This window comes from Staurois parvus, unplaced genomic scaffold, assembly GCF_062004578.1.
Source record: "Staurois parvus isolate SC_StPar_1 unplaced genomic scaffold, SC_StPar_1.0 ptg000019l, whole genome shotgun sequence".
Classification (NCBI taxonomy): Eukaryota; Metazoa; Chordata; class Amphibia; order Anura; family Ranidae; genus Staurois; species Staurois parvus.
In genome coordinates this window covers 24886033-24911037 of record NW_028317815.1, presented here as the reverse complement: position 1 = coordinate 24911037, position 25005 = coordinate 24886033, and the positions used below count along the sequence as shown (strand labels likewise).

The 25005-nt window shown below is 38.0% G+C and overlaps 1 protein-coding gene across 5 annotated transcripts in view; it reads left to right on the top strand.

Moving 5' to 3' along the window:
- The window catches only part of CACNA2D1 (calcium voltage-gated channel auxiliary subunit alpha2delta 1), an 857854-nt gene that overhangs the window by 604975 nt on the left and 227874 nt on the right, over positions 1-25005 (top strand). For all 5 annotated transcript variants that reach the window (XM_089685880.1, XM_089685888.1, XM_089685869.1 and 2 more), the window contains 2 exons: positions 15727-15885; positions 23704-23808. In XM_089685880.1, coding sequence (XP_089542006.1) covers positions 15727-15885; positions 23704-23808 — 264 coding nt within the window. The remainder of the gene's footprint in view (positions 1-15726; positions 15886-23703; positions 23809-25005) is intronic.

Genomic DNA, 25005 nt, shown 5'->3' with positions numbered 1-25005 from the left:
GATGGTCGAATGCTCCCCTACACAGCCCTCATACAGATGCATGTATTTTAAGGTATGACAATTTGTCTAACCAGTCTGAAATGTAGATATTTGTCAATATACAATGCTGTTTACCAACTCATGTTCCTTTACATAGAAATCCTTTTACAACTCCTAAAGAAGCAATATTATCGCGAAACATGTCGAGCTACTATATCTGCCATTACCAGAGTACCTTCTCTTAAATCTTTGCTGAGATATGGTACACCTTCTTTGTGGAACCTATTAGCATTGCATGTATCTGTACTGAGTATATACTATTGTATGCTACAGGAGTAACGCACTCTGTAGAAAATTTTATTAAGTGTATGTATTATTGTATGTTTATGTATGTCTAATAAAGTAATACTTTTATTTATTATTGTTGTAGTGCCTATAGAGTCAACAAAGGGTTTCTCTCTTCCAAAATAGTTTGAATAGGACGTGGCACTTTGGAGCTTTGTCCATATCCCCACAGTAACCACCCTGTGTTGGGAATCTATCCCCATATTTCTTTATTATTCTTGGCCACACTATAAATGATTTTCACTAGCCATGGAACTCATTTAATCATTGCTAGCAAATATATTATACCTGAGGAAGGAATTTAACAGGTCCAAAATAATCTTTAATAAGTTATTTTAGCCAGTAAAAATATAATTTATTTCATACACTTTATACACTTTATTGCATATAGCATCTTTAAAGGTAGCTTCTCAAAGTGCTTTACAAAGAAAACACAAGAAATACACAGGATAAAAAAATGAGAATTTAAAATTTGATTTGAATGAGTTTAGAGAAGATGACTCTCTGATATTCTTTGGAGGTAAATTCTACAGTTTTGGGGCATAGCAGGAGAAGGCTCTGTCTCCCATCGAGTGTAGGTGAGTAGGGGGACACACAGAAGACCAGAATTTGAGGAGTGGAAGTTACGAGGGGGGAAGTAAATTGATAAACTTTCAAATAACAAGGTGCCAAGCCTTATAGGTGCGCAAGAGGATCTTAAAATCTATGCAAAACCTGACGGGTAGCCAGTGCAAGAGCTCCAGGATAGGGGTAATATGGTCACTTGTACCAGACCTAGTCAGGTTCTGGGTGCAGAATTTTGTGCATAATGAAGTTATAGTAATAGTGGATTTAGGTACACAGTAGGGCATTGAAGTAGTCAGGAGAACAAAAATTTATGCATCAGCTTTTCAGCTACAGTGTATGATAGCATAGGACACAGCTGAGCTATGTTTCTCAAGGGAAAAAAGATGTTCTGACAATATTTTGTACATGTGGATCAAAGGTTAAAGTAGCATCAAATATCAACCCATATTTTTCAATTTAGACTGAAGTTCAAGTGCAGTGCCATCGATAGACAGGCTACCAGGACTGGCCTTACATAATTGAGGGGGTGTACCCCTAAGCATGACTTCAGTCTTGTCACACTTTAATAAATAAAAATTGTGCGTCATCCAAGATTTTATATCACAAATACAGTTAGGAGAGAAGCAGTCAAAGTAGAATCTGTATATCTGAGTGTCGTAAGCATTGAAGTGATAATTGAGCCCATGTGATCTAAGCAGTTGGCCAAGTGGAAAAATGTAAATGCTAAAATGCAAGGGACCTAAAATTGAGCCCTGAGGAACACCGTAGTTGACTGGACAACATCATGACTGGAATTAAACAAGAGAAACAAAGTGACAGCGATAAGTGAGATATGACAATCCATTTCAGAGCCAGTTCTGAGACTCCAAATATATAAAATATAGATCACAATTCTGATCTAGTTTTCAAGAGCCCTGTCAAAGCTCATTTGGGCAGTAACTATTTGTTCACAAAAGTGGCCAATCACCAAGCAGAGTTTCTTTGTACTAATACACCACATGTAACTACAGTAAGTGAAGTAATATACAATGCAACAGATCTCTATACAACATATATATAGGTATACAACTCCCTGTGTAGGTCACATGCAAACATATTTTTTACCATTTATGTGCAAATTGAAGAGAATAATTACTGAATGATCTGTCAGTTAAAGCTAAACTTTGAGAAGCACATTTGAAGCTCCTCTTGAAAATTATATTAATGTAAGAACTGTAGTTTCTGATGTTTTTCTGCTATGAAAAGTTATATTACCAAGGAGTTTTAAAACCAAACGCTACCCTTTTTGAACCTTTTTGGGTGATTTTTTTCCAGTTCCTTCATTACCACTGAGGAATGTATTCAGGTTAAGTCTGAAATGTCTGAGTGTTTCTGTTTATCCTCGCCTTTTACAGGCATCACCACCATTGTCAGTGCCACTTGGAAAATGACAAGCTTTTTGTTTTCAAGTTCAGCCATCTCCTCCTTTGTAACATATACATAATTGTTTTTTTTTATCAAACATTTTTTTTTTTTTAACAAGTGTTGTAGATTTTATAAAAACAAGGCAAAAAAAGAAAAAAGGGCATTTGAGGAAGAAATAATCATTAGTATCTTGCACTGGTATAGCAGAGTCTACTAAATCCTGTCAGTGTCCATCAATGCTACCTGCCAGTGTTCATCAGTGCCACATCAATGCCAATATCAGTGCCTACCAGTGCACATCAATGCCACATATCAGTGCCAATCTGAGCTGCCTTTCAGTGTCACCTATCAGTGCCAGTCAGTGCCACCTATCAGTGCCATATATGAGTGCTGCCTTTCAGTGCCCATCAGTGATGCCTGTCAATGCCCATCAGTGCCACCTACCAGTGCCTCCTCCTCAGTGCCCATCAGTGCCCATCAGTGCAGCCTATCAGTGCCCATCACTGCAGCCTCATTAGCGCACATCAGTGAAGGTGAAAAATCACTTATTTACTAAATTTTATAACAAAAACTAAGAATAAACTTTTTTTTTCAAAATTTTCAGTTGTTTTTGGTTTGTTTAGCAAAAAATAAAAAAAACCCAGAGGTAATTAAATACCACCAAAAGAAAGCTCTATCTGTCTCAAAAAAATTATAAAAATTTCATATGGGTACCGTGTTGCATGACCACGCAATTGTCATTCAAAGTGTGACAGCATTGAAAGCTGAAAATTGGCCTGGGCAGGAAGGGGGTATAAGTGCCCTGTAGGCAAGTGGTTAAGAGGGGATATGATCAACATGTATAAATACATCAGTGGTTCATATAGTGAACTCGGTGTAGAGCTATTCACCATAAGGTTATCACAGAGGACAAGGGGGCACTCTTTACATCTGGAGGAAAATACATTTAATCTCCAAACACGGAAAGGTTTCTTCAATACATTGTTATTTTATTAGGTTCATTTTCTTCTTATGCTGGAGTATTACACAATTGCTATATTATCAAGCAACACAATATATCATAAATAACTATATGTAACTTGGTAGTATATTATAAAGTTGTTCTAATATGAGATTCTAGTTTAATGCTGCACTTGTTTAGAAGTAAATTATTATTGTTTTCTTAATTTAATGTGAAGATAATAAAATAAATAATCAAATATCCAAAAGCCTGTTTCAGCCCCATCCAGTAAATACTGTATATGGTCTGCTGCTTGGGAGGTGGATGGAGATTCTTCACTTAGTCTCTAGCTGCTGTCTTCAGACAAGAAGTCTTTTCTGTTTATACATAAGCATGTACATTATGTTAAAAACCTCCAGACAGGCTGCGCAATTCTAAAAACACACAGACTCTTTTCATTATTGAAACTGACAATATCAGGTCCTTGATAAAATCTAAGCGCTTTTCAGTTTCCGTAATACATTTCATGCTCATGTGCAAAAACACGAGTTAACATAATTTTACTGCTTTTCATTTCCAGTAATCTTTTTAGTTTTTCATGTAACTCTATTGACAATTAGTTAAGTTTGATCTCTAAAATATCTTGTTGTGTGCAAAATAGGAAAAAGCAAAATATGCTTTAAACATAAACCCAAATATTTGTTGAGAATTCAAGCTTCCTTATGTTTATTGTTATGAACGTTTAAGACATAAGCAAAGCATGTAGTGTTTAAGCGGTTTTAAAGTCAAAACAAATTGTAATATATTTTAACTTGCTAATGACAAATGACGAAAGTAAGGCTTCCCACCAGTTAGCTAGGTGTCTCATCATACAGCAGAAGCAAAAGAATGTTACATCACTTCCGCTTTCAGTACGAAACATGTCGTCACTTTCACACCTACAAATCATGTAGTGTTTTTATTTTCTTTGTCCAACCCCTGTATTTGCTAAGGCCGGCAACAATTGTATTACTATAGATGAGACAGATTTTAAACAGGTGTACAATTAAGACGTGGTTAGAATCAGTTTTCATTCTGTTCCAATGAGGAACTCATGTTGGAACCTTGTAGTAAATCTTTCACTGCTATTGATAAGGTTAGGCTCTCTGTGCAACCAAATTGATAAATGTCCCCCAGTCTATCCCAACCACTCACCCAAGTGCTGAAGAAATTTTGGATAGGATGGCACTCCACCTTAAATCTGATGGTAGTGTCCTGCTTTACATATGTTATGGTTCGGTATTAATGATTTTTCAGTTTGATTACTGGTATTACTGTTAACTTGTTTTCTACAATGGCTCTTCTGGTACTGGGGCTAGATTCCTGGCCCAAAACATTACATTCTCTAGTTACCCACATCTTGCTGACTGCTTGCATCTCTAGTGCTTGCAATTGGAAGAGCGCTAGCCCGCTCTCTCTTCAATATATGATAACCATTCTCAGTGACCACTGTTTAATTGAATATACATTTGCCAAAGCTCACTTAACAACTAACATATTTTACAAGCACTGGAACCCATGGCTTGGTTACCCCAGAAGCATCTCTTTAACCTAAATTTTGTAAATGTTCATGCCCCCTTAGCACCAACTGGTATGCCTTTATTTAAGCAAACGTTTAGATGGGTTTTTTTTTATATATACATCTTTATTATTTTGTACCTACTACCCACTTTCAAAGTCTCTGCTCCTTATACAAGACAGTGTCTCACTCATCCCTCTTCTTTCTAATACATATTTTAAATGCTTGACTCTTATATCCCTCTTCTTTCTGTACACTATTGTGAACGATACACCCCCTTGCATTTATAGTGTAGCACGTCGATGTACATCTTTCTGTTAATGTCCAGAACACTGCCCATAAAAGCTCACATTATATACTTAAACAATCATATTTGTCATATGGCTTTGTAAACATTATGACTTTCTCCTTTCTCTCTTCCTCAGTATGTCTATGTTGAAAAACATAACAATAAAACTTTAGTATCAAGAAAAAAAGTAACTTGTTTATAAAAAACAAATACTGGTGGTTTGGGTCCCTTCAAAGTGTATAAACATATTTGAACCATTTCAGCATAAAGTTGTTGAATAATGTTATTTGAGTTTGGATTGGTTACCTTGGCTTGGTACAATTTATTTTCTTTTTTGGTGTACTACAATGCATGCACTATTTATTGTGGAAATGTCATTTATTCTAAATTATTATTATTATACAGGATTTACATAGAGCCAACAGTTTGCACAGCTCTTTACAATATAAAGGGAGACAGTACAGTTATAATATAATAAAAACAAGAGGATTAAGAGGGCCCTGTTCATAAAAGCTTATAATCTAATAGGGTGGGGCAAGTGGTACAAAAGGTTTTAACTGTGGGGGGTGAACTGATGGAAGTGACAAATGTCTAGTTGGAGGCACGGTAGGCTTCCCTAAAGAGATACATTTTAAGAGATGGACTAAAGACAGCCAGGGTAGGGATAGCCGGACAGATTGAAGTAGAGAGTTCCAGAGGATGTAAGAGGCTCTGGTGAAGTCCTGAAGACGAGCTTTGGAGGAGGAGACAAGGGAGCTTGACAGCAGGAGGTTATAAGAGGAGCAGAGAGGATGGTTTGGGTGGTATTTGGACACACGATTGGTGATGTAGCTCAAGGCAGAGCTGTGAATCGATTTGGATGTTGTTGTTAGTATATTTAAATTAATTGGCTGGGAAATCAGAAACCAGTGGAGGAATTGGCAGAGAAGGGTGGCAGATACTGAGTGGTTGGTAAGGTAGATGATTCTGGCAGCAGCATTTATGATAGACTAAAGAGGAGAGGTAGTTCTATGAGAAGGGAATTGCAATAATCAACTTGAGAGATAACAAGGGAGTGAATAAGTAGCTTGGTGGTTTTGTTAGTTAAAAGGGGTGAATTTTAGAGATGTTACAGAGGTGAAGTCTACAAGCTTTTGACAGCAATTGGATTTGATGCTGAAATGATAGGTCAGAGTCTTGGATTACACCCAATACCCTGGCTTGAGTGGAGGAACTGATAGTTGCATTATTGATCTTGATGGAACAGTCATGCAGGAGGGCACGAACCAAGGGGAATATTTTCAGCTCAGTTTTAGAAAGGTTTAGTTTAAGGAAGTGGTGCTACATCCATGCTGTTATGTCAGTTAGTAAGTCAGTAATGCAAGAATAGACTGAAGGAGGGAGGTGAGGAGTAGACAGATAGACTTGGGTGTCATCGGCATGGAGGTGGTATTTGTAGCTGTGAAAGGTTATCATGTGACCAAGAGAGGAGGTGTAGATAGTAAAGAGAAGGGGTCCAAGAACAGAGCCTTAGGGGACCCCTACAGAAAGAGGAAGTAGAGAGGAGGAGACATAGTTATAGATAACACCGAAGGAGTGTTGCAATGGGTAGGAGGAGAACCAGGAAAAAGCTGAATCTCCGAAACCAAGGCAGTGGAGGTTATTGAGAAGGAGCGGGTAGTCAACAGTATTAAAAGCTGCAGAGAGGTCTAGTAATAAGAGTATGGAGTAGTTGCCATTGGATTTTAGCAGTTAGTAAATTGTTTAAGTAGAGCAGTTTCTGTGGAGTGCAGCAAGCAAAAGCCAGACTGTAAGGGGTCAAGAAGGTTGTTTTCAGTTTTTGAGTTAGGAGCTAAGACAGTTATAGACAAAGTGTTATAAAAGTTTAGAGGTGAATGGGAGCAACAAGATAGGTCTTATGTTGTTCAGGTTGGTGGGGTCCAGTGAGGGCTTTTTAAGTATGGAAATGATCTGTGCATGCTTTAGGGGGGGAGGGAAAGGTGCCAGTAGATAGGGAGAGATTGAAGATGTCAGTGAGAGAGCATAAGATAGATGAAGAAGATGACTGTAGTATTTGTGAGGGAACAGGATCCAGGGGACAGTTGGTTAGGTGGGCATCTGAGAAAAGTTTGGTAACTTCTTCAGTAGTAGCCAGTTCAAAAGAGGAAAGTGTTGACTGTGCTGTTAGACAAGGTCTGTTAAGTGGGGAAGATATCTGTATAGTAGATGTGTCCTCACGTATTGCATTAATCTTGTGTTTGAAGTGATTGTCAGTCTCTTGGGCAGTGAGTGAGTTAGTGGGTAAAGTGGGTGGGGGGCAAAGTAGAGAGTTAAAGGTAGAGAAGAGCCAACGAAGACTGGATGACAAGGTGTTAATAAAAGAGACAAAGCAGGTTTATTTGGCAGCATGGAGTCTGGAATTGTATTTTAGGTGGGCAGATTTATATAGAGTGAAGTCCTGCAGGGATTTGGTTTTACGCCACAGTCATTCAAGAGCATGATAACATTTCTTGGGTTTTTTGGCGTTGTCAGTTTGCCAAGGTTGTAACAGTCGGGCCTGATTCTTCGTGTTGTTAAAGGAGCAAGTGCATCCAATGAGGATGATAGTGAACAGTTGTAAACAAAGGTGGCCAGGTTAGGACAGGAAAGGGAAGAGATTTTGTCATAGAGGTGGTTAGTAACAGAATAGAGAAAAAAAGGGTTAAATTTGTGAATGTTTGTACAAGTGATCATTTGGAGGGATAGGTGGTTGGAGACAAGGATACTGTGAAAGTGATGAGATTGTGATCAGAGAGAGAAAAGTGTGTGTTGGTGAGGTTGCCAGGAGTGCAGAGATGGGAGAATACAAGGTCAAGAGTATCACCATTGGAGTGAGTGGAAGTGTGTGTCCATTGTGTTAGGTCAAAAGATGGAGTTAAGTTGAGAAGTTGAGCAGTAGCCGGGGTGTTAACATTAACAGAGATGTTAAAGTCACCAAGAATGATAGTGGGTATTTCAGAGGAGAGAAAGAAGGGTAGCCAGGCAGAGAAGTCAGCAAAAAGTGTGATACTGGTCCAGGAGGCCAATGAATCACTGCAATCCTCATAGACAAGATTAAAGGATATTGCATGCAGAGATTTACCATATCGCATAGCAGTGTCAATTAGCAGTCATACATGGCATGGAGATGGATAAATACAGATGGATACTGCACATAAATGGATATTGCATGCAGACATTTACCTGTGAAAGAGCAGAGAAGAAATGATGAGAAGGTGATAGAATCGGCGTTGAAACTGCGACAACACTTGTTAAAGAAGCACTCAGAAAAGAAACATGCTGATTAAAAGAGTAATTCCAATTAATATGGTATTAAGGTTTATTAACCCCTTCATGCCAGTGCCTTTAAGGGGTTTCTGACGCCAGGAGGCGGGGCGGGATCAGGGGCGGACTGACAACTCATGGGGCCCCCGGGCAATAGGGGTTCATGGGGCCCCTGTGTCCTTGCCCAAACTCAAAAAAACCTATGAAAAAGGTACCAGGGGCATCTCATGGGGCCCCCTACTGACCCTGGGCCCTCGGGCAGTGCCCAAGTTTCCAAATGGTCAGTCCGCCCCTGGGCGGGGTTTAGGGTCATGGGACCACCATGATATCCTGTCACAGCAGTCACATGATCGGAAAGGTCCCGATTGCAAGGAGAGATTGGGAGCTTTCCATAGGATGCCCACATGTGCTGGGTTGCACAGGGCACACGCTCTCAGCACATGTTTGTTTAAAAATGGTACGCAAATATGCGGCCGCTCGGCATCAAGGCCCAGCCGTCGAGAGGCCGTATAGTTGCGTACCGTCGGCGTGAAGAGGTTAAGTATTGCTTGTTATAAGAGCATATGATTGTTGTTTCTAATAGGAAGAATTATTATGAAATAATTTAGGATGCAGATGGTTGTGTGTCATGTTATGTCCCAAGGTAAAGGTATTGTGTCTACAAATTGTGCTTACAACAGCAAAACTGTGTCATTGGTACTTTGTTGCCACCTAGTGGTTCTGTTTAGTAACTGTTGTATTGGTCTTTGCTCTGAGGAGAAAGCACCCAGTATATAGTGAGGTATAGATGCATATTAATTTATATGTTCTAGTTTACTAAAGTGTGTGTTTTTTTGTTAAAAAAAAAAAAAGTCATTTTACAATAGGGTTATATTGTTATTGTCCATTTTTTCTGCATTTCACTTATTTTTCTTATAAAACATCATAGCGGTTTAATTCTCCTGTTATATTTATTGTACTGTAAATTTATTATCCAATGAATTTTAACCTGTTTATAAACAAAATTCATTTATAAAAGAACTTTTCTCAAAGAACTGAGTTTTCCCTGAAATTGAATATTTAGGAGCATATAAAAGGGTTTCTTCCATTGTAGTGGGTTGATAATGCTTCTAGTTTGAAATTTTAACATATTGTGATTTGTATCCTAGTGATGTACTACAGTTTTTTTTGTTTTTGTTTTTTTTTTACTTTTCCAGCCAGATTAAAGCTGTCTCTTTTAGTGTCACAACATCTTTTTTCACAGAAGTTGCTGGCATGCAGAGCTTTTCAGGGGTCACTGCTAGAGAACTGAAGACAGTCAGAAGGGTGTGCATGACAAAATTTCTCAGCTTTTATAATGAGCTGCACCTAAATGTTGCAACCTGAAAGTCAAGGAGACATTAGATTCAGACTAAATGTCATGAATTCAGAAGTTGCAAGCTAAATCCGAATCTGTTTTATTTTTTGGGGTTCCAAAGTGTGCTCCAAAGCTGTTTCTACCTTATGTTTGTTTCTGCTGTTGTCAGTACCCATAGCTCGATTGCCAGTGTCCTGGCACTTAGTATCCCCGATAGAATTTTTTTGAGTAAGTGGTTTAGGCTGTTTTTTGACCCCTCCATGCTAGCAGTTTATGAAACCATTTTGCACATATTTTCATTATTTGCAGCTCTGTAATACATACTATGTTGGAGCCTGTTTTAGATTTGCGTTGACCTCGAGGGATTTGTGGTTTGAAAATTCCAAATCTTGGAGGATTACAAATTGTTGAAATGTTTGAATGAACCATAGCTGATCAAACTTTTGAAAAAAATCACTCACCTATGCTTACTTCACTGCAGTCATTCAGTCATTATATATATATATATATATACACACATATATATAATATACAGTATATATATATATATATTGTGACAGTAGGCAGGTGAAATCACCTGGTTGCGTCCTGGATGGACGATACATTTGTCCGAGGTTCAGGCTTTATGGGGATTTGTCCCACTAGAGGGAAGTGCTGAGTCCTTCAGCACTGAGGTAATGAGCCCAGCTGAAGGTAGTGGGCTCATTAAAACCTGTATAAAACTTCCCAGAGTGCTTAGGGAGCTGCTCCAACCTGGAACCAGGTCTGTGTCTGAACTGACTGGGGAGCTGACATCTTATCTGTGTGCAGAGAGACCAAAGCATGTGTGGCTAGCCTCCAAGTACTAGCAACTAGGTATAGCAGCAGGCTGTACCTAGTGGGTAGCTAGGGAAAGCTGTTGTTGCAGTAAGTAGCCAAGTTGGCCAGGATTTATTTTGATGTTTCTTTTTTTTTTGGTTTACCATTTTCTGTAAATATTGTAAATAAATTGTACCTGTTTGTTTTCTCCTCCACTGTTGTTGTGCTGTGCCTGTCTTTTTGTGTTGTGCACCCATCCAGGGGGTCACACACACCCGCTGCCGAGCTAACCCCGTTACAATATATATATATATATATATATATATATGTTTTTGTTGTATATCCTAATCACAGTGCACTGATCTTTTTCTTATTGCTCAATATGTTATTCAGTACTCATACCAACAATGATCTTATTATTATGCCATTTGTTTATCCTTATATTTATTTTTAGAGTATGCAATAAACAGCTTGCAAAACAAATCAATAAAAAACTATATTAAAATAATGTAACACAATAGGATTTTGGTCAACAGCTAATAAATGAAGTGTCACAACAATTGTTTACTCGTTAGCCATTTCATACTTCAATGCTAGAGAACGCAACACAGGTTTCTCACATAAAAAAATATAGCAATTTATTTACCACATTTATCTACTGTTTTTCCAGCTCTGCTAAATTGCACATTGTCAGCAGGTCAGTAATTAATATAAATTACCTAGATTATGTTGCTCAGGCAATTGGATAATTTAAGATAAATGACTGCAAGTCACCTAAACACAATTAAAATAATATGGTCTTAAGGTGTGCTTAAGTGCTTAACTGTTTATGCAGTTTCAGAACCTGGGAGTATGTAGAAGTGTGCAGCTGCCTAATGATGCTATATTGCTATATATTGCATATGTTAGGATATATACATATAGGTTTATGTGTGTGTGTGTGTGTACATATACACTCTCTTTATAGTGCATTCACTTTCCAATTATTGTAACCCTCCTTGATCTGAAAATATTTTATTTTGATAATTCTACTGATTGTTTTTGTGTTTTTTGGTAAAGATTTGTTTAGAATTAACCCTGTACAGGGGTGGACTGACAACTCATGGGGCCCCAGGGCAATAGGGGATCATGGGGCCCCTTTGTCCTCGCCCACACTCAAACCACACCCAAAAAAGCCTATGAAAGGTTCCAGGGGCATCTCATTTGGCCTCCTACTGACCCTGGGCCCTCGAGCAGTGCCCGAGTACCCAAGTGGTCAGTCCACCCCTGACCCTGTATTAACCATAGTTAGCCTCAATTTAACCCTGGTTAGTATTTTGTTTTACTGTTAGTATAAAAATTGTTTATTAGTATATATAATAATATATAAAAGGCAATACAAATTTAAAGAAAGTACCATTATTTTAGTTGCAAATTTATTTAGCATGTGTTTTGCCAGTTTCGCCAACAATATAATTTGCTGGCAAAACTGGTACAACACAACCTAAAGTAATTCACAAATTAAATGAAGGTACATGCTTTACTCACTTGCCGTCTGGGTGCTTTATATAAATACCAAAATGGCTCATTCCCAGGAGGAAATTTATGTGGGAGGGTTTATTAAATTATCCTGCCACTCTAGGGGATGCACAGTGCTCACATTGAACTTAAATGCACTGTCCTTCAGAAACAGCAAATCACAGAGTGGCCCACTGGGTGGCATGGAATTGACCTTGTACCTTGTGGTCACTGTGATCAATCACAGTGAACACAGTTGTAAGCATTCACTGTGTAAAAAAAGATCAGTGTCCTGGACCAGTACAGTGTGTCACTGGGACTGGTGTGGCCAGTGATCAGATAAACTATCTGGCTGCTCTGATAACACTATATGCCAGTGCAGTCAGCCAATGTCCCTGACCACTAGCCACACCATTCCCTGTGTCACCAGACCAGTGCAGCCAGTCACAGTGTCAGCATACTCTGCCACACAGTACAGTGTAGCCAGAAACAGTGTTCCTGATCATGGCCATACAAGACCAGTGTAAGCCGGCAACAATGTTCCTGATTTGCACCATATCAGTCCCAGTGTCTCCAGACCAGTGAACGCTAACCTCAGTGTTTCTGATCACTGTAACACCAGTGCCAGTGTCACCAAAGCCATTGCAGCCAGCAACAGTATTCCTGATTACCACACTAGTCCCAGTGTCACCAGACAAGGGTAACCTAGCAATTGTTGTCCTTATCACCACCAGGAATGAGATCAATTGTGTTTGGACATGAATCTGAAGCCACCCAAGCTATCCTGCGGGGAAGCTGTCAAAGCTGAAAGCCAATCAAGCAGCAGAGGCATACCCTGTCCCGCAGCACCCTCCTTGTATACATGCAGCTGTGAGGCACGGAATACCTCCATCACCTTCGATTGGCTGTTGGCCTTAACAGCTTCCCAGCAGGGAAGCTGTCAAAGCCAACAGCCAATCATAGGCGATGGCTGAGTTGATCCCTAATCACAACACCAATATCAGATTCAGCAGACCAATATAAGCAATCAACAGTGTTACTGATTGCTGCCACAGCAGTGACAATGTAATCAGACCAGCACAGCCAATTGATGATCACTGACCTCACCAGTGCCAGTATGACCAGAGCCAGTGCAGCCAGCAACAGTGTTCCTGATCACCACCGCACCAGTTCTTGTCATATTTATTGACCACATTTCTGCCTGCTTCCTGGATCAATCCTTTGCCTGTTTATTGACCATGACTCTGCTTGCCACCTGAACTGACCCATCGGGACATCTTGTTGACTATGTTTCTGTGAGACACTAGTCCCAGCCATCGCCTGCAGACACCTCACTCCTGGAGCCACAGGTCCACCCTGTGTTCAGCCTACTGTACTTCCTGGCCAGTGAACAGTGAACTTCTGGGAGCAGCCACATACCAACAGGCTAGGCTTGCTTGCTTGATACACAAGATACAGTGCCTGGTAGATAATCCGTCAGACATTTAAAAAGTCTCACACATACAGTACCCCCATACTCAGAAGTATCAGAATGTGTTTTGGTATGAAATTCTAAATATACCTATGCTGTGTGTTTGATATATCATATTAAATTGACAATTTTGTGTAAAAAAATTCCTTTCTACATTTTCCAAAAATATGTGGCAAAAAATCAAATATTTAAAAAACTCAACATGCCTCTTAAAAATACCTTTAGGTGTAACATGCCTCTTAAAAATACCTTTGGGTGTTTGGGGGATTTTTACTTCAAATATGGTAATTTTGTGGGTGTTTCTACTGTCTTGGTGCTTTGGGGCCTCCAAAAAAGGTTGTAGGTGGTCAGAAAATTAGATGTGTAGATTATGCCCCTTGAAATCCTGAAGATGATCAATGGATTTTTGTTCCGTCTTTGAAGATAGGCTCTTAAAAAGTCTCACATATGTGGTATTCTCATACTCGGGAGGATTAGTTGAATGTTTTTTGGGGTGTAATTCTAAGTATGCCCATGATTTGTGGTAAAAATATCTTATTTTTTTACAACTTTGTGTAAAAAAATAAGATTTTAATTTTCTTTTTGCAATTTCCAAGGGGAGTTGGAAAATGTTATTTGGAATGTAACTGTAAGTATACACATGTTGTGTGTAAAAAAATAACTTGTTAAAATGACAACTTTGATAACAAAAATCACAATACCAGTAACTAAATACATTGGACTGTCTACTTTCCAAAAAGGGGCCATCTGGGGGTTAATTGTATTATCCTGGCATTTTAGTTTCTCAGGAAATGAGATAGACAGTCTGAACATTGGGATTGATACATTTCAGAGATATATACAGTATGTGCAAATATATATATATATATATATATATATATCATAGTTTTTGACTCTAGAACTTTCACACAGCCTAAATAATATACACTGATTTGGGTTATTTTTTTCCCAAAGAAATGTAGCAGAAGACATATTAGAAAAAAAGATTATTTATTTGGAATGTTTTAGAGCAAAAATTAGGGGAAACAGTTTTTTTCACAATTTTCCTATAAAGTTTTTAGCAGTTCTACAAAAAAGACACAAATATATGTATCTGTGTAAGCCTGTCAGAAATGATATGTTCTCAAAAAAGTTAAGAATGTGCTCAAATTTTTATTATTTAATAATACAAGACTCTTATAATGTAAAGCAAAAAGAAAATTCTGCAAAGCAGAGAAGATCTCCTTGTTGACATTTATCATTGTATAAGTTACAGGACCTGGAAAAGAAAAAAGAATGAAAGTGCAGTTGCATAGACTTAGAAGCTTTTTTTTTTTTAAGTCGTGTTTTACGTAACTGAGAATGGAGTAAACGTCTCCAATTCTAAATAATTTTTTATGCTGAATGTGCTCATGTTATTACTTTGAAAACAAAGCACAAACCACTGAAAGAAGGTAGCTTCAGCATAACTAAGTCCTGCCTACTCAAAATTATATCATCCAGCTACCTGTAAAAAATTGAATGCACCTTTGATGCCTTATTTTCTGTTGTCAGTCCTGGTCTATAGAAATAAGCTGGAACCAATGTCTTTCAGCACTTTGTGTTCTGTTTCCCCATTGAGTACATGAGTGTGATTTAAAAATAATTAAACATTAATAGCTCCTCCTGCTGAAAACACTGTATGAAATAGGTATGCGGAGTATGTGGAGAGGATGCCATGTATGTTTTAAGTCTTGGTCTATAGAATCTCTCCTTATTGTACTGTTGTTCAGTTAGAATGCCGACAAACCTATATTTATTGATTAAAAAATAACAAAAAACATTGTAAATATTCCCCTGGGCCTTTCATGGCAGCATCCAGTGAACAGGAAAAGAAAAGGTAGATATGGGAGGTAATATTTGAAAAGTTGCTTAGTGTGTCTTTAGAGTTTAAATTAGATCATGTGTTTAAAAGTGCAGTTGTTCTTTAATGTCTTTAATGTGTACCATACAGGACTGTGGAAGAATTGGGATTTTTCTTTAAACCCATTAGAATCTTGTAATTAGGTTGGACTTAAATTTAACTAAATAATCCATACAACATATGTATGCAAAGCTAGTAAATCTATATCCAACAGGGCAGACAGATGGGAAATGCAAGTATCTGTGGCATTTTTATTGCTTTTTATTTGGCAAGGAGTTTTCTCCCTTGGTTTTCCTCCAGAATACTTTTGTCTAAAAATGTAATAAAAATCCAGGTTTATTAGTTGCCTTAGTCACCAGCTTTCATTTTTTGTTTTAGTTTAACAGCAATGCCCATGATGTCAGCTGCTTCCACCATCTTGTCCAAGCAAATGTACGCAATAAAAAGGTTCTGAAAGAAGCAGTCAACAACATCACAGCTAAAGGGACAACAGACTACAAGCAAGGCTTCAAGTTTGCTTTTGACCAACTCCGAAATGTAAGTATTCACTTTTTCAAGTAAATTCAAACATTGTCAAACTGGCCTTATACTATTAAAATGTTTTCATATGGGCCAAACAAAAAAAAATCTGACTGATTCCTCCATCCAAGTTATACATTATTGAATGTGACCACTGTTTGGATGGCAATTTATTGTTTATTGTCTTACTGAATAATTGTCTTACTGTAGCTAGCATTGTCCTTTTGTGTGAACATTTTATTTAAATAATTTAAAAACAATACATTAACTATGTAGAGAAGGATAATATGATATACATTGAACATTTTGGGTTGTTTCCTATGTGCATTGGATTAAAAAAAACTTAAATATGTTTATTTATATTTACTCATCAGAGATGGCATGTTACATTGTAGATAACTAATCAAAATGACCGCACCCCAAATAAATTTAATAATTAGAAAATTCCCCCCTCCTGTTCTGGTAATAACTATGAAACTTTTGATTTTCCATTACCTTCTGTCTTGGTGACAATGGTCATGAGGACAAACAGAAGAGGCATATCTTTCTATTGAAAACACAGACAGTGATCTTAAACCTGAAAGAGGTTCTAACCCCTCACCACTGTATCTAAACAAAAAAAAAAGGTTTTGACTCTATGAAATGTTTCAATCCACAAGCTGACAGACTCAGGTAAAACATGATACTTATTTAGTAAATGATGTTTATGAAAATATTTTTAATAATAAATGATAAAAAGGAGGTTCCTCTATTGACATTTTAGAAGTCTTGCCTCTATTTTTATTTTTGCTGGCCACAAGTGGTAAAAGTTGAAAGTGTACTTGTTTTATTGTTTCTTTGGTCATTTGTCATTCATAGGGACAAAAATAGATAGAACTTTTCTGATTTCCCCATAGGATGTAAAGGATTTCCTTTCCAAATGCACATTCTTCATTTATAAGAGATACACTTATTAGTTAAATAGTATTGTTACAATTTATCTTACAAAATGAAGAGGAAGAGAAGATATGTGCATGATTGTGGACCTGATATATCTGGGGAAATTAAGATATGAAGAGTCATGAGCTCTCGGGAAATAGAAATAATCAGTCTTTGCTGGAACCAGTTATATATGACTAAATAATAATTTGACATTCTATATATCCTCTCAGGACAGCTGTTCTGCCAATAAGAAATATTACTTTTCATTAAGCCATAAAACAAGCATATGGAGAAGCAGGATATACAGTGGTTTTGAAATCCGCAATAATTATATTATAGGAAATGTTTATAATGTTTTCTGGGACTTGGTTAAATAATCCCAAATGAACTTTGTAAATGTGAACTAGATAAATGTAAATATTTATAAGAGATTGTAAATTATATTTTTTTTCAATTTTTTTTATACATGTCTTTAAAAAAGTTAAGCAGTTCTGCGATTTCCAGAACTAAAAGCATGGATATTTATCAAAGTCACTAAAAAGGCTAATAACATCTAAAAAATTGTAAGCACATTCATATATCTGAAAGTTTTGTATTTCTTTGCAACACATGCATCTTGCATAAAATAAATTTTTATTTCACAGTGAGCTGTTATCTTGACTTTATGGGGGTGGCAGGGAAGGTACACTGCATTACAACAATAAAGTGACAAGGCTAAAAAGGCTCTAAATGGATAATGCAATGTGCAGGTCTTTAAAAATAATAATATGCATACATCATACATACTAGGGGGGTTCAACTGGGGGAATCAATGGTAGAGAAGGATCGGGGAGTTCTGGTAGATCACAAGCTTAATAATGGCATGCAATGCCAAGCTGCAGTTTCTAAAGCGAGCAAAATCCTCTCTTGTATTAAACGACGTATAGACTCCAGAGAGAGAGAGAGAGAGATCATTTTACCCCTATACAAATTATTAGTAATACCTCATCTGGAATATGCAGTTCAGTTTTGGGCACCAATTCACAAAAAAGAACATTGGGGAACTGGAGAAAGTACAGAGAAGGGCAACCAAACTGATAAGAGTCATGGAGGAGCTCAGCTATGAGGAAAGATTAGAGGAACTGAATTTATTCTCTCTTGAGAAGAGGATATTAAGGGGGGATATGGTCAACATGTATAAATACATCAGTGGTTCATATAGTGAACTCGGTGTAGAGCTATTCACCCTGAGGTCATCACAGAGGACAAGGGGGCATTTTTTACATCTGGAGGAAAATAAATTTAATTTCCAAACATGGAAGGGAAGTAAGAGCTGTGAAAATGTGGATTAGTCTCCCTCAAGAATTGGTTCAGGCCAGCTCAGTGGATTGCTTTAAAAAAGGCCTGGATTTTTTCTTGGATATACAGAATATAACTGGATACTAACATTTATAGGTAAAGTTGATCCGGGGAATATCCGATTGCCTCTCGGGGGATCAGGAAGGAATTTTTTCCCCTGCAGGAGCAAATTGGATCACGCTTTGCTGGGTTTTTTTTTGCCTTCCTCTGGATCAACTGTGGGTGTAGGATTATAACTTTTTTTTTTTAATTGTTGAACTGGATGGACTTTTGTCTTTTTTCAGACAGACTAACTATGTAACCATAAAAGTATAAAAGTGTTCAGTGAGCGCTAGATAAAAAAGAAGCTATTGCACTAAAAGGAAAACCATAAAATAAGGGGCATGCTGATGGGCACATTTTATGTTAAGGGGCACTCTGATGGGCACATTTATATTAAGGAGCACTCTGATGAGAACATGTTATGTTAAGGGGCACGCTGGTGGGCACATTCTATGTTGTGCCCATCAGAGTGCCCATTAACATTCAATGTGCCCATCAGAGTGCCCCTGTAAGGCTACACCCTACCTTGAGGGCAGACAGGAGCTGTGCCGGGATCCTTGCTGGACAATGTTGTATAGGCAGGGAGCAGGAGCCAAAGAGACAGTGAGTTGAAAGAGGCAGGGCGCACACGTAATGTCATGTTGCCGTGACGACCACCCTGCTCAGCTGCAGATCTGTCATTGCGGGCTGGCGGTCCGGACGGCAGCACTGCTTGGACCGTTTGCGGATAGGCACATTTTATATTAAAGGGCACTCTGATTAGCACATTTTATATTAAAGGGCACTCTTATGGCCCCATTTTATGTTAAATGGGCACATACTGTGGAAATGGGCACTCTGATGGCCACATGTGATGTAAAGGGGCACTCTGATGGGGACATGATGTAAAGGGGCACTCTGATGGGGAAATATGATAGAAAGGGGTACTTTGAGTGTAAGAGGGCACTCTGATGGGAATACCTGATGTAAAGTGGCAATGTGATGGGGATATGTCAGTTATCTGGATATGACCAGAGATGTGTGGACTGACACAGGGAATATCAGGCTTCAGGAGTGATGTGGATAATATGATTTATTATGAGATATACCGGTATACAAAATGCACAGTGCAAACACAAAAAACCCAAAACCTTCACCCAATATATATATATATATATATATACTTATGCAGAAATAAAAGCCAGGGTCATACACAGGAGATCAAGCATGGAGCACAGGGAGGAAGACATGACACAGAGCGGATAACAGGAGCGGATAACAGGAGTAGGAAACAGGTAGCAGGTTCAGGGAAATAGGATAATACATGCTCATGGGAAACAAACACCAAGGCACTGACTACAGGCCTGAATACTGTTTAAGTACACCTCCTTAAGTACACCTCCTGCAATCAGTCTCAGGTGATGGCTTGATTGCAGGAGGTGAGATCCTGGCTGCTGAAAGGCACTCGTTGGTAAGACCCGGTACTGCAGCCCATAGAGCAGGTGAACCACAGCACCCCCAGCGGTGAGCCCTTTCCTGACAGGATACCTGATGTAAAGGGGCACTCTGATGGGAACAACTGGTGTGATGGGAATACATGATGTAAAGTTGCACTCTGATGGCGACACCTAATGTAAGGGGGCACACTGATGGGCACACCCTATTCGGACCTCGGCCAGAAGAAAAGTCCAGTGACCAGACCTCCTTGAATTTTAATTCAATACTCCTGTACTATAAGATACCTTTTGTGTAATATTGTACCTATAAAGTATACTGATATGGCACAATCTAAATCTTGACTCAACTCGTACCTCAGCCTGCAGTCCCTTGCATACATCATATCATACATAATTCAATGAATCCCGACTTTTGGATTTCTATGGATAAAAACACAATAAAATATTTTAGTCATTGATATAATTCATAACAACAATTGACTGGATCTTTTTTTCTTTACAAAGAATGTTAATACTAAACAATATGCCTGGCAGATGGACGCCTATCTTACTGAGACATGGTATTCACACCTTCAATATTGTCAATATTTATGCACCTGCCAATGTACCTTTTCCACAATGGTGATATACATATTCAACATAAAAAATAGCAGTATGACAGGTGCAATACTGCTCACACAAAGTGGTTACTTGAAAATCCAAGCGGAGTAATATTATTAATAATTACAAAAAAACTTTATTCGATCACATGGATCATAAAGAGGTTAGACAAAGACATGGTAAACAGGTCATTATAAAATCACTAAGTTAAAAACATTTGGCGTCTCCAGATCTAATAGTTATTCGGCAATCAGGAATCCACATAAGGCAATGAAGTTCCTAACTACTTGATCAAAGAATTTTCATATTTTCCATACAATATCTGCATAGGGAGATCATTCTTCAAAAAAATGTTTTTGGTAACCACCACAATGGATAGAATGACTTCCTTCTCATAAGCTTGACCATCATTAAAGGATGGATATATGGCCTTCCTGGGTAACCACCCCAGATAGAAATGTATCCACAGTAGTAAATGATTCTAAAAGTGTATAAATGTGAGACATAAATATCAAACAACAAACCTGAATGGAACTAAGTAAGGATAAAAATCTCTAAATATTACCATACAGAAGATCAAGGGGACTCCTCCTCACTTGAAGTAAGATCAGGTCTGGATGAAAAAGTGAATATGGGGGTGGGAAGCCAGGTGGTTAATGTATAAAGTCCAGACTGGTTTATACAGTCTATGTATAATTTCATGTATAGAAGATATACAAATTCTCCAACCTTTCTTTAACCACAAATAGGGACAATTGAGCTTTAATGTATCCTCTTATTCTGTCTAGGGAAAGGGGGAGAAATGCACACTTCTATCTTCCTAATGGATAGGCAGTTGTAATTACCAATTTTCTAATTGTTCTAATTCATCATAAATAACAGAACAGTTACTGGAACCCTAATGAAGGAGTAGACCTTACATATATCAAGCCAACAATAGGCAAATAAAAAGATGGCAAACTAGATATAAAGAGTGATGCATATATCACCCATGAATGACTGTTAGATAAACCCAAAAACATAGGCACAGTGCTTTAAAAAGTAACAATTCCTCAAAGTAGTCTCAATATATTCAGAATGGCATTGGAGATATTCACTCTAAGCATATATATCATCCCTTATTGGTGTAATGTAAGGTCCTCTTTCATACAGATCATTAGCAGATTGATCCTCCCACCTAAAGATACAAAACTGGGCAATGATACATTTGTGAAAATACAAACTGTATAATGACCTATAAAGGGGTTTTACATAGATATTAGTCTTTCATTGCTGATCTTCATGATGGCAGTTAGTTTCAAAACTATGTTTTTCAGCCTCCTTAGATTCCTGGACACTGTGCCTCAATAAATATAACATTCCAGCAGTGTTCTCAGTTGCTCAGTATAACATGTGAAGTGTTTGCCTAATGTGACCTAATGTGAATAGCTTTTATTAATGTATGAGACTTCTTCCACATGTACATACTAATTCCAGCACAACAAATTTCACAGTACAACAGGGCTGTGGTTGTTAGAGTGTAAATGATGCTCCAAAGGCACCTCTATTTTGATGAACTATGTAAAGAATTTATCATAAATAAGCCTTCTCTAATGTTGTGATCCTTACTCACTCCCAAATTGTCACCACCATCCTTATGTGTTCAAACAAGGTACATTGCCCATACAATCATGTCACTATAAAGAGTGCATAGCCTTCCCATAAAATGCAATAGTCTGGTAATCACCATTAGGAACATCAATTGGAATCGGTATATATTCGTAATTTTGCAATTCCAGGCAGAGAGTGCACACCGTCCTACCCGTGCTGTCATTGGCTCATGTAGGTGTAAATCCCAGCCAGCAATTCATGGCTGTGACATGGTGATAGGCGGAGCAGCTGACAGGAGAGAGATCTGTGAGTGTAAACAACACAGATCTCTCTCCTGTCATTGGGGGCTTTGATCTAGTTTTGTTCTCTCTGCAAAAACCAGCACATCTCCTAGTAAAGCAGCACACAGTGCACAGTGTAATCACCCCCTAACGCACAGCTAACCCCTTCCTGCCCAGTGTCATTAGTACAGTGTCAGTGTCAAAGGAAATGTCAGTGGCAGTTAGTCAGTTCCCACCCAGTGTCAGTGCCAGAATGCCCACCATACTATCACAGTTCCTCTATAAGTCACTGATTGTCACCATTTTTTTTTACAAAAGACATGTAGCAGAAAACATTTTGGCCTAAATTTATGAAGAAACTTTATTTTTTTATTGGATGTTTTACAGCAAAAAATTTAAAATATTGTGTGAAAAAAAATAAATACATTTCATTTGTGTACAGTGTTGCGTGACTGCACAATTATCAGTTTAAATAGCACAGCACCATATAACAAAAAATGACCTGATCATGAAGGGGGTAAATCTTCCAGACGGCAAGTGGTTAATGTGGGTAAAATAACAAATTAGGCTTTTATAATTAGGCTTTTATAATCTTCTCCACCATCACAGTGAGTTACTGCATTAATATATAGAAATTGTGTCACAGGAAGATACAGTGCCATACACCCAAGTGTAAATATAGAATAACGGCTCTCAGTTCCATAGACTAAGATCCTGATTGTAATTTACTAGTTTCAGTAGTGGTACTTTGGTCAGTGTAATATCATCTTTTTAAGGCCCATTACCCTGACACTGATCTGACCCAGCAGCCTCAGAGGTATCTTCTCCGCTCCTCCCATGATATCCTCCTCTCTAGCTCCCTCATCACCTCCTCCCACTCTCGCCTCCAGGACTTCTCCAGAGCCTCTCCCATCCTCTGGAACTCCCTACCACAGCATGTCTAGTCAGCCCCCACTCTGTCTGCCTTTAGGCGATCTTTGAAAACTCACTTCTTCAGGGAAGCCTACCCCACCTCCACCTAAGAACTGTACTTGAATCACTGCCGCCAGATCATCCCCCGCAGTTATCACCTTTTGTATCACCTCCGCCTTCCTTTAGATTGTAAGCTCCACGAGCAGAGCCCTCCTATTCCTTCTTTACTGAAATGTATTGTAATTGTACTGTCTCCTTTATATTGTAAAGCGCTGCGCAAACTGTTGGCGCTATATAAATCCTGCATAATAATAATAATCTTGTATTCATGTCATGGTTCTTATGATTGGAAGAGTAGTGCAAAAACAGAATCCTCCCATACCCCACAAGGGGTAAGACGTTGGTGGGTGGGAACAGAGCCAAGTACTATGTAATAAAGGTCTTGTTACTGGACTGAGCCCGCAAGACTCTGGCTACATATTGCTCATATTACTTTTTTAACGGACTGGCCCTATATATGACTAAAATATCACTTGCTGGGACTGAGCCTTTAAAGACCACAAATCTATTAATGTCAATGCTTCATCTGTTAAATATTTGCAAAGGCTATGATAGATTGCATAAATATAATTTAATATACAATATTAAAATAAAGTAGGATTGTTTATGGTTGTTATATTTTTAGTAAAGAAAATTTGCTTTCATTTGCTTTACAGACTAATGTATCAAGAGCAAACTGTAATAAGATCATTATGTTGTTTACTGATGGAGGAGAGGATAAAGCAACAGAAACATTTAAACTCTACAATAAGAATAAAACAGTAAGTATATTCTTTCTGGCATAAATGTATGCATTCATGCAGCAAAATTTTCAGATTGATGCTACAAAGAACCTTAGACATTATTTAGCAAAGTTGTTGAGGGAGAACTATGTCATACAGTCTGAATTGTCCCATAACATCCACTCAGGTTTAGATTTTCACTTCTGTACAGCCATTTTCCAGGGTTGGCTCTCTTTAGTTGCTGCCAACACACATGTTGGCTGGAATAGCTCTTCCTGCAATCACTTATAATTAGATTAAAATAAGGCTCATTCACCTCCCACTGATGAGCAGAGGTAAGAAAAATCACACACAAGCTATTTTACATCACTGTAATGCCCACACACGGTTTGTATTGACAGCTCCAAATTAAATTATATATAGCAGGTTATTATAGATCCAGTCTCAAATATAGCTATGATTTCAAAAGAACTGAGATACATTGAATACAATTCTAAAGTTGGCCCTTTTTTAAGTAATTGGATACTGGAAATACTAAAGTAAAAAATGTGAGGTCTACTTCACTATTACAGACATGCGTTTTGGTGGACCGGGAGGGTTTAAGGCATGTAAGAAATTCTTTTGTTTTACAAGCAAAGTTGCAAAATATACTATTATTATTGTAAATATTATCCCTAGACACATTTGTTTAGTGTCTTGCACAAAAGACTTAACTCAGTGCAGTCTTCAGAGTGTCTATCTTTATAAATGTCCTGTAGTGTGCTCACCACCTACGTTAGGCTTTTTCTTGGCTTGCTCAATGACTCTACTGATGTTCACTTGTTATCAGGAGGTATACTAAAAAAAGGGAGTGGGTCTGACATTAAAGCAAAATCCCTAGCCCTACTTTGTTGTGTAAAAAACATTTCTTGTGTGTTTTTCATTGTATAATATACTGAACAATTACATAGAGATGGTACAACTTTTATAAGGTTTCAGTTGTTGCTATTCAAAAAACAGCAAACGAAAATTCCCAGCTCACTTACCAGCCAGTCAGCAACAACCCAAATTACCTTGTCTAACAGGTCACATTAAAACAAGGGTTTTAGTTTTCACACATTTTGTAAAAACACTAGATTGCCAAAAGTATTTGGACACTCCTACAAATAGTTGGATATCAGGTGTTCTAATCACTTCCATGGCCATAGGTTTATAAAATCAAGCACCTATGCATGCAGACTACTTCTATAAACATTT